General features: G+C 50.6%; 5 protein-coding genes across 5 annotated transcripts; 4 read left to right on the forward strand and 1 right to left on the reverse strand.

Moving 5' to 3' along the window:
- Positions 1-2,364: 2,364 nt before the first annotated feature.
- On the reverse strand, positions 2,365-2,673 carry LOC102108246 (feather beta keratin-like). Its single transcript, XM_005533736.3, has one exon. The coding sequence runs from the start codon at positions 2,671-2,673 to the stop codon at positions 2,365-2,367; it is 309 nt and encodes a 102-aa protein (XP_005533793.2).
- A 2,298-nt stretch (positions 2,674-4,971) lies between these two features.
- On the forward strand, positions 4,972-5,307 carry LOC102105100 (feather keratin B-4-like). Its single transcript, XM_005533719.2, has one exon. The coding sequence runs from the start codon at positions 4,972-4,974 to the stop codon at positions 5,305-5,307; it is 336 nt and encodes a 111-aa protein (XP_005533776.1).
- Positions 5,308-8,320: 3,013 nt separating this feature from the next.
- LOC102108058 (feather beta keratin-like) lies at positions 8,321-8,629 on the forward strand. The gene has a single exon (XM_005533735.2). It carries the CDS (start codon positions 8,321-8,323, stop codon positions 8,627-8,629), a length of 309 nt encoding a protein of 102 aa, XP_005533792.2.
- A 2,265-nt stretch (positions 8,630-10,894) lies between these two features.
- LOC102104922 (feather beta keratin-like) lies at positions 10,895-11,191 on the forward strand. The gene has a single exon (XM_005533718.2). It carries the CDS (start codon positions 10,895-10,897, stop codon positions 11,189-11,191), a length of 297 nt encoding a protein of 98 aa, XP_005533775.1.
- A 3,648-nt stretch (positions 11,192-14,839) lies between these two features.
- LOC102107868 (feather beta keratin-like) lies at positions 14,840-15,148 on the forward strand. The gene has a single exon (XM_005533734.3). The coding sequence runs from the start codon at positions 14,840-14,842 to the stop codon at positions 15,146-15,148; it is 309 nt and encodes a 102-aa protein (XP_005533791.2).
- Positions 15,149-17,676: the final 2,528 nt, after the last annotated feature.

Below are 17,676 nucleotides of genomic sequence, written 5' to 3' on the forward strand. Positions count from 1 at the left end.
TTCTCTTCTCCCTGCCCTGCATCGTCCCTCTGGCTCCTTCTGCTGCAAACCCCGTCTCCCAAACCAGGGACACCTCCTCCCAGTACTGAACTGCTCCCACTGTGGGGCACAAACCCTTGGTGGTCTGGCCAAACCATCTGCAAGCAAGGGGCCCCAGCTGATGGTTGCCCTACTTGCACCTCAGACCAACTCCCTTCCACTGGTTGCTCCAGAATTTTCGCTGTTTTACCTCAATAAAGTTTTCCTGCATTATAACCTCAGAAGACTTGTTCTCCTTTCTTCTCCCTAGACTCTTTGAGACTAAGGCAATATTGTTGATGCTATTGGGGTTGTTGAAAAAAGTGCTCCAAGACCTCTTTTAGGAGATATTACTGCAATTCCAGTACCCATTGGTACGCTTCCAGTGCATCACGACAACTTTTCAGTTGCTTGAACTCACGCCTGGATCCACTAATTCAGGTCTATTTGTGGCTCTGACACAAGGTCCTCCTGGGTGGTGCTCTCACCTTGGCTGGACACCAGTTCCTCCTGACCCTCATCATCTCCTAAGGTCATTTACTGATCCACTCAAGCAGGTTTGTGTCTTCCCCTTTTTTGTGTCGTCAGAGCGGAAGGCCCAAGTCCAGTCCCATCAGAGAGCAGCAGAGTGGCAGGATGTGCTGCCCACACTGTGGGGATAAGCCCCGGACATGGGGGCTTATTGCTCAGCTCATTCCCATGGCCAGGCCATGTCCAATTCTTCATCCACCATCACCCCAAGTCCTTTTCCTTAGGGATGCTCTTAATTAAATCATCGCCCATCCATCATTCATTACTCTGATTGATCCAATGCTTCCTCTTGGCCCTGTTGACCTTCATGAGCTTCACACTAGCGCACCTCCCCAGGCTTTCCAGAACCCTCTGGATGCCATCCCTTGCCTCAGACCATGAACCACACCACTCACCTTGGTGTCATCCCCAGTCTTGCCAAGGGGGCACTCAAGCCCACTCTCCATGTCCCTGAGAAAGATGGGAAGTTATAATGGTTCCAGTATGAGTCTCTGTGGGTCACCACTCATCCCTATTCTCGACACAGGGCCATGGAGCCATTGATCACAAGTTTTGAATGAGACCATCCCGTCCATTCCTTATCCAGCCAGAGTTCCAACCATCAACTCCTCATCTCTCCAGGTTAGAGACAAGCATATTGTCTGGCACAGGAACAAAAGCTTTGCACAAGTCCAGGTACGGGCTATTGGTCTACCTTCCCTCATCCACCCATGCTGGAACCAGTTCCAACCCACTAAAGCTGTCGCCAGAGTCAGATGGACATGGCCTCAAGAGCAGAACCTGGAATTTCAGAGCTGTGGGAAGCAAAAGAGTCCCAACCTCATGACTCACCCGTCTGTACCAGGCACGAGCAGGTAACCTGAAAAATGTCCCAATGTCATGGGCAATGGCTGTCCCAAAGCTTCAGCCAGGGATAACCCTCAAGGCTGTTCTCTGGATCTTCCAAGCCAGAGTCTTGTTCTCCTTATTGCCAATAACCCAGAGATTAACAGAGCTCTCCAGTGCCACCAGAGAGGAGCAGAGTGGCAGAATCTGCTTGATGGGAGCAATCCCAAACATGCAGGATACAGACAGGAAGATGAGAGGATTGAGAGCAGTCCCAAGGAGGAGGACTTGGGGTGTTGGTGGATGAAGAATTGGACATTCCCCGGACATGTGCACTCACCGACCAGAAACTCCCTGTATCCTGGGCTCATTCCCACAGTGTGGGCAGCACAAGAGAGTGGGGGAATCTCACCCTCTCTTCTCCTGTACCAGAATTTGGTGTAGAATTCTGAGCCCCCAGTGACAAGGAAGACGTGGTACCTGCTTCGTTGGATCTGTAGATGGGCCAGGAAGATGATGAGAGACAGAAGCAACTGCTGCCCTGCACAAGTGAACACACCAGCCAGAGAGGCTTGAGCCAGAGGCAGGGATTGATCTGCCTTAGTGTAGGTCTGTGATCCAGTAGCTGATGGATTTGTGGGATGTACTGGAAGAGCAAGGTGTGCCAGTTGGTAGTAGAATGGGGAAATAAATCCTAAAGCATTTTTTAACCCACCCCAGTAGAGTGTGGAACCCCGGCTTTGTCCTGAGCGAGACTGGAAGTGTCTTGGGATCAGAAAGAAGAAGGACTCATCTTAAGATGTGATGCAGGAAAACTTTATTGAGGTGGAAGACTGAAAGGCCATAAGCAGCAAGTGGATGGGAGGCAGGCTGAAGTGCAAGTAGGGTGATCATCAGACGAGTCCTTTGCTTGGAGGAGGTTTTGCCAGATCATCAGTGCCTTTTTGTCCCACAGTGGGAGCAAGATTTCAGGCGTGGTGCTGAGGGCCCTTAGCAGATGTAGCCACCCCTTCTGCCATAGCAGCCCAGGCCTCCCAGCCCGTAGCCAAGGCCAAAGCCAAAGCCACCAGAGATGGGCTGTCCCTGCACACTGAGTTCAGTGCCCACGGCAGCCGAGGAGGTGGATCCCACAACGGTGTTCTGGGGGAAGGAGGTCATGATGGGTCCTGGCAGGGTGACCAGCACAGGGGCAGGGTCGATGACAACACGGGAATCCTGGCATTGCAGGGCACAGGGCTCGTTGCAGCTGTTGGCCAGCGGGGTGGGTCCGCAGGGACGGCAGAGGTTGTTGCAGGCCATGGGTGTGGTGTGGAGGGTCCCTGGAAGAGAGGGGAGTGAGGCAGGGCAGGGGTGAGGTGTGCACGGTGTGGTGAGGCAGCATGGTGAGGGAGTGTGGAGGCTGTTGTGGGGCTGTGGGGTGGTGTGAGGGCTGCTGAGGCTGAGTTTTCTGGAAGAGAGAGGCCAGGGGTGCAGGAGCCTGAGGGTCAGGGGTTTGAGACTCACCTGGTTGTCAAGGTGTAGGAGCAGGAGGCGAAGGTGTGAGGACAAGCCTGTGTGGGAGAGAAGCTCTGGGCTGGCTTTTATGCTGGTCCTGGAGGGGTGGGACAGCCTTGTCCCATGGCCTTGGGGCATTTCTTAGGCAGCATCTCTTTGCTGGCCCAAAGTATGACTCTTGATGAGTCATGATGCGGGGAATGTTTTTCTTCCCACAACTCTGCAATTCCATGTCCAATTCTTGAATCAGCATCCATCTGACTTTGACTGTAGCTTTCAATCAGGATATTTGGGCTGATTTTATTATTAAATATCTTTATTTTAATAATTAAATATTTATAAATATCATATATTCATTATTAAATGTGCAAGGGAGTGCTGAATAAGCAACCAGAGCCTTGGAGAGCTGCAATGTCATCAGTGAGTTCATTTCGTGGCACTCATGTGCTGTGGTTTGTGGCTGCTTTGTGCAGACTTGGACTCTTTCTGTGCCACTGGAAGTCCATCACTCATTGTGTTGGCCCCAGGAATGCTGAGGGAGCTGCTGGTGTCCTCCCTGGGGAGGTCACTCTGCAACAGCTTGGAAAGGTCCCCATGTCTGAAAGCCCTTCCTGACAGAGGAAAGAGAGCTCCTTTGTTTTGTGTCTTCAGTGTTATCAAGAAAGAGGATCTGGAAAAAGAGAGGCAGTTCAGGGCTGAAGTTGTTCCAGTGTCATGGTCTACTTGTCTTTTGAAATTTACACGACAATATACTCTGTCGTTAAAGTGTATTACTTGACCTCATTCAGAAATAAAATAAACAACAAGTGGGGCCCTGTCCCTTTTTTCCCAGGCTGGTCTGTGACTTCAATTCCTTTTTCCCACGTTCAAACCACAGGTTTTCATAGCTTATAATTTGTAAGTCTTAATGTGTTGTTCCTATGAGCAAAACCCAATAATTACTAACGGACAGCCAGCAAGCTCCTCTTTCCTTCTCTGTCATGGACCAATTATTCCTATGTGGAATTGTGCAATTTCATGTTCTGCTCCTGAGGGCATCTGACCTTGGTGGTAGGTTTTAGTTTCAAGAATTAGAGACCAAGGTGGTGGTGTTGATTGTGCGTGTCACGACACGTATAAGATTCAACCACAGCTTAGGAGATTTGGGGTGTCATCACTGAGGTCATTCCATGGCATATTGACAACATGTCCCATTTATATTCCTCCCTCCTGCCTGAAGGAAATTCCAGCTCTCTCAGCTTCTCTTCATCTTAACTATATTCCACTCCCATCAGTGTCATGGTCTCCCTGCACTGCTCCGGGTCAACCATGTTCATGTCCTTGTTCCGTGAAGCTCCAACATTGGTGTGGAACAGGAGGGTCAACTCTTTCAATGTGATTGTATTTCCTTTCCTAATCCTGTCTTGGTAACTGCTGGAGCGTTTCACAGCCAAGGGTACATGGCCACCTCACAAGCCATTTATGAAATTTCAGCACAGAACACCGAACATATCCCAGGCTGCAGAGAAGTAGGTCTGGCCAGAAGGAATGTCTGGGGGTTAACTGAAGACATTACACAACACCCAGATTCCTGTAGGCTTTGTTTGCATCTTCTACATTCAAGACAAAACTAGTAGCAATCCATTAGCCTCTGTTTCTCCCAACTGAAATCTGTGGCCAAGGTCAAATGGGACTCAAGGGAAAGACACAGAATTGCAGAACATCAGGAAGGAAAACACTCCCCACCTCATGACTAACCAGGATGGGCCAGCAAAGAGCTGCTGCCTGAAAAATGCCCCAAGGCCATGGAACAAGGCTGTCCCACCCCTCCAGGACCAGCATAAAAGCCAGCCCACAGCCTCTCTCTCACACACTTCTCCTCACGCCTTCTCCTCCTGCTCCCACCCACAACCAGGTGAGTCTAAAGCCCCTGACCATCCTGCTCCTGCCACCTGGGCCCCTCTTCCGGCATGCTCGGCCCCAGCCTCAGCAGCCCTCACGCCTCCTCACAGCCCCACAATACCTGCCCCACTCCCTCACCCTCTTTCATCACTGCCCCTTGCACCCCCACACCCTTGCCCAGCCTCATCCCCTTCTCTTCCAGGGACCCTCCACACCACACCCATGGCCTGCAACAATCTCTGCCGTCCCTGCGGACCCACCCCACTGGCCAACAGCTGCAACGAGCCCTGTGCCCTGCAATGCCAGAACTCCAGCGTCATCATCAACCCTTCCCCTGTGCTGGTCACCCTGCCAGGACCCATCATGACCTCCTTCCCCCAGAACACCGCCGTTGGATCCACCTCCTCGGCTGCTGTGGGCACTGAACTCAGTGTGCAGGGACAGCCCATCTCTGGTGGATTTGGTGGCTTTGGCTACGGCCTTGGCTATGGCCGTGGATTTGGCTACGGGCTGGGAGGCCTGGGCTGCTATGGCAGAAGGGGTGGCTACATCTGCTGAGGACTCTCAGCCACCAGCTTTGGACTCGTGTATCTCTGTCATGACCAGTTCAGGACTCTGAAACAACTCCTGCAAGCCAGTCTCCTTGGCTGATGGTCATTGTACTTGCACCTTATGCTGGATTCCTTCCACTTTTTTCTCCTGTCTTTTCATTCTTCTGCTTCAATAAAGGTTTCCTGCATCAAAGCCTGAGACACCTCCCATTCTTTTTTTAATTCCAATGGTCTCACATCCTCACCAAGTATATTCAGCAGCTCAACACAACATTGGGGTACATGGAATACACCAAAAACACCTTCCCTCACAAATATGTCAAAACAACTGAGTCTGGCATAGGAAGTAGAGGAGGGAACATCTTCCAGAATCTGTCACCAAAGCCTTGGACACATTAATTCTCTCCTGGGTATAGGTTTGGTAAAGTCTTTCCATACCAGTGCACACTTGCAAACTCCCTTACCAGCAAGTCTCTTGAACCTTTCCAGCAAACTGAGGAACTACATCAACCACTCTGGCAGGGAATCTGGAGCGCAAGTGCTTCAACTCCCCTGCTTAGCATCATCAAGAGCAGGATTTTCAGAACCATGGACAGTTCAGTGTTCACTCTCTCAGGACAGATGCTCCAACACCTCTTCCACTCTGTGGCCACCCTCACAATGAAAGATTCTTGTATTCTTTGCTCAGGGAATTCCATTTGTTTTCACTTGTGTCCTTGCTCTCTTGCCCTGCACGTGAACACTGCTGTGAATAGCTGGGCTCCTTCACATCATTCCCTGCCATCAGGGATTTGCACACACTGATGGCACCCCCCTCCATCCTTGTCCACTGCGAGTCTCAGCCTATCCTCTAGGAATGATTCTCCAACCCTTTTGGAGTTTTGTTGTCCTGAACTGGTCTGGATTCACTAAATTGACTTCATTTTCACACTGGGGAGCCCAGAACTGCCCACAGTACCTCATGTGGGACCTCATCAGTGATAAGCAGACAGCTCACATCTCCCTGCTTGGTCATACACTTTTCCCAGTCCTAACCTGGGTGCTTGGGATCCCTTTTACCACACAGGGACACCTCCTGCTTCATTTCGGCTCAACTACAATCACAAAACAAAAGCTTTTTCAGAGAAGAAAATTGTTCCAACTGATACCCAGGCATTCCTTCTTACCTGGGATGACTCCTTCCAACAAACAGCCCTTGGCAGATGTCCAGCACCTGTAAGGTTTTCTGTGTTGGCCCAATGGATCCAAGTCCTGGGCTACAGCACTGGAGACTTGCTGGACTTTGGGACACTGACCACAAGCCTCTGGGTCCAGTCCTTCAAATCCTTCTCAGGCATCCACACTGGGCACTGACACAACCTAGACTTGCCTGAGTTGTTTTTGAGGTTCATGCAATGCTCGCCTCCAACAATCCTGGGTGACCTCCGAATCCTCATTCTGACAATCACAAGTGGCCTCACCCCTTGGCACTCAGCCCATGTAAAAATCCAAAAGGCCCCAGATATCAAAACCTTTAAAGTGAGAGGAGCACCAAGACACCCACAGAGTACAGTCAACATGAAAGATCAGGTCTACTGTCAAGCTTGGGCAGGTGGGATCTGTGTGGGAAGGGATGAAATGTGAGGGAAGGAGCAACACCTCCAGCACAGCTGGAAATCCCAGAGCAGCCTGACAGGGCTGGGAGAGAACAGGGCTCCTCTTCAAAACACATCCATAAGCACATGAATGTCACACAGTGACCACACTGATGACACCCCACTGCTCCAATGCTTTGGTTGTTTATTCTGCCCTCCCTGACATTGACATGATTTCCTTGACATGAATCTTCCATGTAAATCCTCCCAAATACGCACTCACATTTAAAAGCAGCCACCAAGCTGAGAAGGAGAAGTAGTCAAGAGCAGGATATGGAATCATAGAATTCCATAAAGAAATATCTACATCATGACAGAAAAGGAAAAAGGAGCTTGCTGAGCATCAGTTAGTAATTATTGGTTTTTGCTCTCTGGAATAAAATATAAAGACAAGTAATACGTCGTGCCTTGAAAGCGGAATAAGTGAAGTCATGTCACAGAACAACCTGGGGGAAAATGGGATCAGGCCAGGTGTATTGTTTGCTTTCTTTATTTCTGAATGAGGTCAAGAAAAACACTTATTTGGCTGAGCATGTTGTCATATAAAGTTGAGAACTCCAAATGGACCATAAAATTGGAACAGGTTCAGCCTGAACAGCTTCACGTTATCCAGATGGTGTCACTTCATCCCATTGAACAAAAAAGGGGATGAGGTCCCTTTCATCCATCAAAAACTCCTCCTAGGCAATAGGACCTTTCCAAGCTCTTGCAGAGTGACCTCTCTGGGACATCAGCAGCTCCATCAGCATTCCTGGGTGCAACATAATGACTGATGGACATCCAGTAGTGCAGAATAGGAGCCCAGTCATCAGAAGGCACCCACAAACCACAGCACATGAGTGCCACAAAATGACTGCACTAATGACATTGCAGTTCTCCAGGGCTCTGGTTGTTTAATCAGTCCTCCCTGACTGAACAATCAAATCCTCCCAAATACTGACTCTCCCTTTAAAAGCTGCGGCCAAGGCCAGATGGACAATGCCTCAAGGGAATGACACAGAATTGCAGAATTGCATAAAGGAAAACATTCCCCACATCGTGACTCACCAGGCAAGAGCTGCAGTCTGCAAAATGCACCAAGGCCATGGGACAAGGCTGTCCCGCCCCTCCGGGAACCAGCATAAAACCCAGCCAAGCACCTCTCACCCTCACACACTTCACCTGCTGACAACCAGGTGAGTCTCAATTCCCTGACCCTCCTGCTCCTGCACCCCTGGGCCCACTCTTCCTATGTGCTTGGCCCCAGCTTCAGCAGCCCTCAAGCCTCCCCACAGCCCCACAACAACTTCAACACTCCCTCACCCTCCTGCATCACTGTCCTTCACACCCGCACAGCCCTGCCCTGCCTCACTCCACTCTCTTCCAGGGACCCTCCACACCACACCCATGGCCTGCAACAACCTCTGCCGTCCCTGCGGACCCACCCCGCTGGCCAACAGCTGCAACGAGCCCTGTGCCCTGCAATGCCAGGATTCCCGTGTTGTCATCGACCCTGCCCCTGTGCTGGTCACCCTGCCAGGCCCCATCATGACCTCCTTCCCCCAGAACACCGTCGTCGGATCCACCTCCTCGGCTGCCGTTGGTAGCGAACTCAATGCCCAGGGACAGCCCATCTCTGGTGGCTTTGGCTTTGGCCTTGGCTACGGGCTGGGAGGCCTGGGCTGCTACGGCAGAAGGGGTGGCTACATCTGCTAAGGACCATTGGTGCAATAGTTTGGGCTTCTGGCAACAGCTTCAGCAATCAAAGCACCTCAGCTGATGGTTGCCCTACTTGCAACTCAAACCAGCTCCCTGCCAGCTTTTTCTCCTGTCTCTTCAGTCTTTTCCCTCAATAAAGTTTTCCTGCATCAAAGCCTGAGATGTCTCCGTTTTGATTTCATATTGTCTCACACCCTCACCCAGCACATTGTGAGGCCTTAACAGGCTGTTGGTGTAGGGGGAAAAGGGCTGGAACATCTTTCTTAGGACATATATCCCCACCAGTAATCACAAGAACTGCACAGGAAGCAGGGTTGAAGTGTGACCTTGCAGAATGTTTCATAAGCTCCATCACCTGCTACACCCAAGGCTTTGACACACCGGTGTTCTCCTGCTCATGGCTCTGAAAAAGCCACTATGTGCCGGTAGACACTTGACAAACTCTCTTCCCCAGCTGATGCCCAAACCCTCCCAGAATAATGTCACAAATTCATACATTTTGGGAGGAACTCTGGAGAGCAAGAGCTTCATTCCCTTCTGCTCAAGTAAGACCAACAAGAGCAGGAATTCCAGCACCACGGGCAGTTCAGGTTTTGCATCTCCCAGGACAGAGACTCCACCACCTCTTCCATTCTGTCACCACCCTCACACTGAAAAATGCTTCTAGTCCTTGACAAGGAAATAAAATCTGTTTTCTCTTGTGCCCTTGCCCTATTATCCTTCACATGTGCACTGCTGAGGATGGCTGTGATCGCTCACCTTCATTCCCTGCCCTCAGGGATTTCCATACACTGATGACGTGCCCCTCTCCATCCTTGTCTCCTGGGATTCATAACTCTCTCGGTTTTGTCATCAGTGAAAGATCTCCCAGGTGCTTTACAATCTCGTTGGCCATGAACTGGTTTTGCTTCACTGAGTCCATGGGCATCTTCCACTGGGCAACCCAGATCTGCCCAAACCGCACAGCACCGGAACCCGTTAGTGCTCAAAAGAGAGGATGGCCCACCTCTCCCAGCTTTGGGGCAAGAATTTCCTGAAATCTATCTTGGACGCTGATGATGCCTTTTCAAGTAAAGCTGCATGGCGCTCTTGTGGTCTCTTTGTTATCCACCAGCAGCACTGGGTGATGCTCCGCAAAGCTGCTTTTCAGACTCTCAGCCCCCAGCATGACCTGGGGCCAGGTGCTCTTCCTGTCCAGATGCAGAACATCTCATTTCTCACTCCTGAAATGCAGGAGACTCCATTAGCCCTCAGTCTCCAGGTCTCTCTGACTGGTGGCACAACCAAGTGGTGTCTCAGCCATTCCATCATCTGCCAGCTTGCTGAGGAGGCAACTCTCCCACTGCCCACATGGAACAGAAGAGTCCAGGTGCTCACACCTGGCACAGATGCAAAGCCCAGACCAGCCCGACAGACCTGGGATAGTTTGAGGCCCCTCTTCACAACACACCCACAAACATAAAAACATGAGTTCCATCCTCACTGATGATATCCCAGCTCTCCAAATATTGGTCACATCTTCAGTCCCCTTTGACACTCACCATCAACACCAGACTTTGCCCTCAAATACTCACACATTAAAGGAAGAATGACCACAATGGAAGGGGCATCTCCGCATTCATGGCACAGTTGCAATGCCCAGACCAGCCTGACATGGCTGCAATGGAATGGGGCCCCTCTTCACGACACACCCACAAACCAAACCACACAACTGACACAAAATGACCTCACTGATGACACCCTTACTTTTCCTAGTCTTTTGTTGTATATTCTGGTTTCTCTGACACACATCTACAATGCCAATCGATCCCAAGCACCAAGACTCACTTTAAAGATGCTGCCAAAGTCAGACAGACCTGGTCTCCTTAGAGCAAAACATGACATGGCAGAGTTGTGGTAAAGCCACATCATGACTCACCAGGATGGGTCGGGCAAGAGCTGCTGTCTGCAAAATGCCCCAAGGCCATGGGACAAGGCCGTCCCACCCCTCCAGGACCAGCATAAAAGCCGGCCCAGAGCCTCTCTCCCTCACACACTTCTCCACACACCTTCTCCTCCAGTGCTGACAACCAGGTGAGTCTCAAACCCCTGACCCTCCTCCTTCCCTTTTTACTCCTCTTCCTGTATGCTTGGCCCCAGCCTCAGCAGCCCTCACACCTCCCCACAGCCCCACAACAACCTCCACACTCCATCACCCCTCAAGTCCCCACGCCCCTGCTCTGCCTCATCCCCTCTCTTCCAGGGACCCTCCACACCACACCCATGGCCTGCAACAACCTCTGCCGACCCTGTGGACCCACCCCGCTGGCCAACAGCTGTAACGAGCCCTGTGCCCTGCAATGCCAGGATTCCCGTGTTATCATTGACCCTGCCCCTGTGCTGATCACCCTGCCAGGACCCATCATGACCTCCTTCCCCCAGAACACCGCCGTTGGATCCACCTCCTCAGCTGCCGTTGGTAGTGAACTCAATGCCCAGGGACAGCCCATCTCTGGTGGCTTTGGCTACGGGCTGGGAGGCCTGGGCTGCTACGGCAGAAGGGGCGGCTACATCTGCTAAGGGACCTCAGCATCACCTGCTTGGGGTTATGGCAATAGCTCCTTGCAAGCAAAGCACCAGAGCTGATGGTCTTCCTACCTGCACTTCACACTAGATCCCTTCAACTTTTCCTCTTGCCTTTTAATTCTTTTGCTCCAATAAAATTTTTTTGCATTAGAGCCTGACATGTGTCCTCATCTTTTTAAATTCCAATTGTCTCACATCCTCACCTCACACAGTGCCAGACCGGGCACTGGAATGAACAGAAAAAGGGCACAACACATTTCTCAGCAGGCTTGTCACTGCCATTAACAACCAAGACTAGCACAGGAAACAGGGGATCAGGAGGACCTTCCAGAACATGGCACAAGCACATCACCTGCTACACCCAAGGCTTTTCACACAGTAGTGGTCTCCTGAGCAGTGTTTTGGTAGAGTGTCTCCATGCCAGCACACACTTGACAAACTCTCTTCCCAGCAGAAGTCTTGAACCGTCTCAGTAGAGTCACAAATTCATCCACTTGGGCAGGAACTCTGAAGTCTAAGTGCTTCATTCCCCCTTGGCTCAAGAAGACTAACAAGTGCAGGATTTACAGAACCATGGACATTTCAGGTTTGGCTCTCCCAGGACAGTCTCCACCACCTCTTCCACTCTCTGCCCACCCTCACATAGAAAAATTCTTCCCTTCTTCATCCACAGAATTCCATCTGTTTTCACTTGTGTCCCTGCCCTCCTTTCCTGCATGGTTGCACTACTGTGAATAAATGGACTCCCTCCACTTCATCCCCTGCCATCAGGGATTTTCATACATTGATTACACCTCGCTGTCCATCCTTGTCTCCTGGGAGTCTCAGCTCTCGCAGCCTCTCCTCTATGACAGATTTTCAGTATCTTGGTTGTCCTCTGTTTTCATGAATTAAATTTCCCTAATAGAAAACTAAACCTCCACTAGGGAAGCTTAAGTCCATTCCCTCTTCTCTACGGCTTGGTGAAAGGAAGACAAGACTGATGTTAAACAATTCCCATTCAAACAAATCCAGAGGGCAATAAGGTTGTTGGGGGTTAGGTGTCCTTTTTTTAATTCTGGCTTGCCTGTGGAATTTTTACCCATTAGTTGCAGGGAAAACCTAACTGCAAAAACTTGGTGGGTGCTTGAGAAAAGACAAAGAGCTCGGCTGGGCCCAGGTGGGGAAGGGGGCAGGAGAAGGGGAGGATGGGGACAGTTTAGGGGCTTCTTCAGCTTCAGAGAAGAACACTTTGGGCACAGAGCTGTTGCTGTGGGGAGAAGGGAATCTCGCCATCACCCAGATGGAGCTGCTGCTTCTTCTTCTCCTTCTTCCCTCTTCATTGGTGGCCTTGCACCCCCTGTCCTGCTGGGACGTGTGGCAGTGCCAGGCACCGCTGTGGAGCTGCTGATCCACCTCATCCACTGGCCCAGGATCTCAGCTCATTCCTCTGCTGATCCACCTCATCCACCAGCCCAGGATCTCTGCTCATTCCTCTGCTGATCCACCTCATCCACCAGCCCAGGATCTCTGCTCATTCCTCTGCTGATCCACCTCATCCACCAGCCCAGGATCTCAGCTCATCCCTGCTGTTCCAGCTGAGTGTTCCTCAGAGCCCTGCAGGAGCACCAGGACTGCCGACCCAAGGGGGTTTGTGAAGCATCCTCCATCCCTTCCCATCTCGGCCAAGAGAGCTGTCACGGGGTCCCTGGTTCTGTTTTGTTGCTAATGCTGTAGTTATTGCTGTTTGTTTGCCTTGTTATAAATATTAGTAAAGAACTGTTATTCCTATCCCCAGATCTCTGCCTGAAAGCCCCTTGATTTCAGGATTATCATAATTCGGAGAGAGGAGGGTCTACATTTTTCATTCCATGGGAGCCTCCTGCCCTCCCTAGCAGACACCTGTCTCCCAAAACTGACACAAAGGTCAATCCTTTTCTTCTGAAAATTGAACATCCCTGGTTCTTTCAACTTCTCCTCACCTTTTTGTCCTTATACTTCAGCAGTTTTCTTTTCCATTTGTCAGTCATAGCCTGGCACTGTGACCCCACAGTGTGACCATGCTGAGTCCAGCTGAGACAACTGCGACAACTGCTATGGATCAACCAGCACTGGACTTCGGTGAGCTTGGGTGACTTTCATAAATCTCAGGAACTGCTTTCCCATCTCCATTGAGAAAAGCCTGGCATAAAGACTGGGCAGAAGAGATGGAGCCAAGGTAGGGAAAGACTGAATGCACTGGAAGGGGCAGCCCCTCAGTCCCAGAACACCTTCAAAGCCCAGACCAGCCTGACATGGTTAGGAAAGAATGGGCCCCCCTCTTCACAACACACACAAAAAACACAGAACACAGGTATCGCAGGGTGACATCAGTGAGGACACCCCACCTCTCCCAAGCTTTGGTAACTTCTTCACCTCACCCTGACTTGCACCATCAACACCAGTCTTTAACCTCTAAAAACTGCATTTAAAAGCTGCCACCAAGGTCAGGTGGACAGACTCGAGAGAAGGACATGGAATCAGAGAATTCCAAAAACGAACCTGCACCGTGACAAGGAAAGAAAGGTGATGTTCCTGACAAGAGCTAGTAATTATTGTGTTTTGCTCACAGGAACAAAATGTTAAGCCTTAAAGGATACAAGTTATGAAACAATATGACCTTAATGAGGAATAAGACAATTGATGTCACAGACCTGCCTTTTCCTTTTCCACCCATTTCTTGTTTGTTTTAATGGGTTTCTTAATGAGGTCAAGGAATACAATTTAAATGACAGAGTACATTATCATGTACAGTTGAGAATTCCAAAAGGGCCATAACATTGGAACAAGTTCAGCCCGAACAGCCTCTCCTTTTCCAGATGTTCTCCCTCCATGGCATTCAAGACAGAAGGCCATGAGATCTCTTTCATACATCAAGCGCTCCCAGGCACTGAGGACTTTCCAGGTTGTTGCACAGTAACCTCCCCAGGACATCAACAGCTCCCTCAGCTTTCCTGGGTGCAACACAATGAGTGATGGACATGCAGTGGCACAGAAAAGGGGCCAAATCTTCACAAAGCATCAAAAAACCACAGCACACGAGTGCCACACAATTACCTCACTGGTGACATTGCAAATCTCCAGGGCTCTGGTTGCTTTTCAGTCCTCTCTGACACACATATAATAATGAAACACTCCCAAATATCAACTCCTAATTGAAAGCTGCTGCCAAGGTCAGACGGACACGTAATCAAGAGCTGGACATTGAATTGCAGAGTTGTGAGAAGAAAAATAGTCCCCAAATCATGACTCAGCAAGCTGGGCCAGCAAAGTGCTGCTGCTTGCAAAATGCCCCAAGGCCATGGGAAAAGGCTGTCCCGCCCCTACAGGCCAGTATAAAAGCCGGCCCAGAGCTTCTCTCCCTCACACACTTCTCCTCACGCCTTCTCCTACTGCTCCTGCTGACAACCAGGTGAGCCTCAAACCCCTGACCCTCCTGCTCCGGCACCCTGGTCTCTCTCTGCCAGCATACTCAGCACCAGCCTCAGCAGCCCTCATGCCTTCCCACAACCCCACAACAGCCTCCAAACTCTCCCATTCTTGCCTGCATCACCACCCCTCTCACCCCAACACCCCTGCCCTGCTTCACTCCCCTCTCTTCCAGGGACCCTCCACACCACACCCATGGCCTGCAACAACCTCTGCCGACCCTGCGGACCCACCCCGCTGGCCAACAGCTGTAACGAGCCCTGTGCCCTGCAATGCCAGGACTCCCGTGTTGTCATCGACCCTGCCCCTGTGCTGGTCACCCTGCCAGGACCCATCATGACCTCCTTCCCCCAGAACACCGTCGTTGGATCCACCTCCTCGGCTGCCGTTGGTAGCGAACTCAATGCCCAGGGACAGCCCATCTCTGGTGGCTTTGGCTTTGGCCTTGGCTACGGGCTGGGAGGCCTGGGCTGCTATGGCAGAAGCGGTGGCTACATCTGCTAAGGGATCTCAGCACCACCCCTGATACCACCAGCTCCATCAAGCAAAGGATTTCAGCTGGTGTTCTCCCTTACTGAAGCTCACACCACCTCCCTTCCCACTTCTTTCTTCTGTCTTGTTATTCTTTTCCCTCAATAAAGCTTCACTGTAATGTAGCCTCAGATGTCTCCTCCTTTGTTCTACCAGGGCTCCTGCAACTTCACCTAGCACAAAGTCAGGGGTCAACAGCCCATCAGTTTATGTGGAAAAGGGACCACAAGTCCCCATCCCATTTCCTGGGATCTCTGTTAATAGCAGAACCATCCACTGCACTTCCAGAATGCAGCACAAGCCCTTCCTTTTCCCAAAGCCTTGGACACGCTGATGCACTTGTGCCCATATCCCCTACGCAACCTGCTGATGGCAGCACGCATTTGTCCAGCTCTTCCCCACTGGCATTTGTCCAGCTCTTCCCCACTGTGACTCTCCAAACATCCCAGCACTGGAATCCAGGAGTGCACAAGGAACCTGGGGAAATCCATTAGTTCAAGATAACCTGGTCCCCAGATGAAGCAACCAACCTTTCCTCAGCTGCCCCTCACAGAAATGGTTCTGTAGGTTCTTCACCAACACCCTTGTTCTTCTTTGGACATTCTCAAGCACCTCAATGTCTTTCTTGCTGTGAGGGGCCTAAAACTGAACTCAGATTCAGGGTGTGGCCTCACCAGTACCCAATACAGTCAGACAGTCACTGCTGTGGTCCTGCTGGCCCCACTATGGGTAATACAAGCCAGGATGATGCTGGTTTTTGTGGCCACCTGGGAACACATTGGATCATGTTCTGCTACTGTCAACCAGCACCCCCAGATCCTTTTCCTATAGGCAGCTTTCTAGTCACTCCTTCCCACGCCTGGAGATTTAAGTCTTTACTAAATTCCAAGTAAAAATCATCCAGAGCCTTTTCCTCATTTACTAAGGAGGTCACATTGACATCTCAGGTGATGAGGTTGGTCAAGCAGGACCTGACTTTGCTAAAGCCAGGCTGGCTGGGCATGATCACCTGGTGGTCCTGAAGGGGCCATTAAATACAATTTTATATATATATAAATATATGCATATATATATAAATGTAATACATTAAATACAATAAGATGATCTGCTCCAGCAACTTCTGCAGCACCAGAAGACTGAGACTGACAGGCCTGGAGTTGTCCAGACCCTTCTTCTGGCCCTTCTTCTAGGGAAGAGTCCCATTTCCAAGCCTCCATCAACTGCAACTAGCCAGGACTGCTGGCAAAAATAACAGCTGTCTTGGGAACACTTTCACCAGCTCCCTCAGAGCCCTTAGGTGGATCAATTCAGTGCCACACACAAGTCTATCACTCACCATCCTCACTGGATTATGAGGGATTGAAATTTCTCACTGGTAAGGAACTTTCTCCCTCAGAAGGATGTTGTGCCCATCCCAGGAAGCAGAATCACAGTAAAGGGCTCAAGGAACCTCTCAGAGGTGACCAAAGACTCATGGCTTTGCTTGAAAAGGACCTTGCAGATTCTCTTGTTCCAACTCCCCTGCAGTGGACAAAGACACCTTCCACTATCCCAGGTCACTTGAAGCCCTGGCCAACCTGGCCATGACCATTACCAGGGTTGGGGCAGTCACAGCTTCTCTGGGCAACTTGTGCCAGGGCCTCATCACGCACACAGGGAAGAATTTATCCCCAGTATCCCATCTAAACCTACCCTCTAGCAGTGGGAAGACATTTCCCCTTGTCCCATCACTCTGTGTTTGTGTAGGAGATCATGGAGTTCAACCCAACCTGCTCAAGGAAGGACAGCTCAACAAGGCTGTCCATGCCCATGTCAGCTCGAGGTTTAGTAACTTGAGGCCATTTCCACTTGTCCCATCACTTGCTAAAAGGGAGGAAAGAGCAACAGCAGTCTCGCAAAAACAACTCTTTTCAAACAGCTGCAGAAAGGGAGACAATCTCTCCTTTGGCCGCCTTGTCTGCATCTAAAAATCTGCAGTACATAAAACCACTACTAAAAGTCTTGTTCTCCAGATCCCTTAGCAGCTGTTACTAGGATGTGTCACACCACAGAAGAACCATTGTAACACCAGGGTGTCAAAGCTGGAGCAGAACCAATGAGAAACACCAGTCCGAAAGACAGGTCGGGTGACCTGGTGGTGATGTGAGGAGGAATGACCACGATGGAAGGGTCATCTCCTCACACATGGCACAGCTGCAAAGACCAGACCATCCTGACAGGTCTGAAATAGAATTGCACCCCTTTGCACAACACATCCACAAACCAAACCACACAAGAGCAATCGGGTGGGGACTCGAATGGCACCTCTAAGGTATTGTTGTCTATTCTGCATTCTCTGGCACACATCTTAAATGCAAATCCTCCCAAAACATAAACTGTCGCTTTAAAGCTGCCACCAAGTTCAGATGGACATGGACTCAAGACAAGGACATGACACTGCCGATTTGTGGGAAGGAAAACACTCCCCACCACATGACTCACAAAGCTGGGCCAGCCAAGAG

The sequence above is a fragment of the Pseudopodoces humilis genome, chromosome 1 (genome assembly GCF_049639895.1).
Source record: "Pseudopodoces humilis isolate 2021_Gansu_Grassland_sample_001 chromosome 1, ASM4963989v1, whole genome shotgun sequence".
In the NCBI taxonomy this organism is placed as follows: domain Eukaryota; kingdom Metazoa; phylum Chordata; class Aves; order Passeriformes; family Paridae; genus Pseudopodoces; species Pseudopodoces humilis.

What these genes read in the sequence shown, in the direction of transcription:
- LOC102105100 (XM_005533719.2), top strand. Translation starts at nt 4,972, where the DNA reads ATGGCCTGCAACAATCTCTGCCGTCCCTGCGGACCCACCCCACTGGCC.
- LOC102104922 (XM_005533718.2), top strand. Translation starts at nt 10,895, where the DNA reads ATGGCCTGCAACAACCTCTGCCGACCCTGTGGACCCACCCCGCTGGCC.
- LOC102108058 (XM_005533735.2), top strand. Translation starts at nt 8,321, where the DNA reads ATGGCCTGCAACAACCTCTGCCGTCCCTGCGGACCCACCCCGCTGGCC.
- LOC102107868 (XM_005533734.3), top strand. Translation starts at nt 14,840, where the DNA reads ATGGCCTGCAACAACCTCTGCCGACCCTGCGGACCCACCCCGCTGGCC.
- LOC102108246 (XM_005533736.3), bottom strand. Translation starts at nt 2,673, where the DNA reads ATGGCCTGCAACAACCTCTGCCGTCCCTGCGGACCCACCCCGCTGGCC.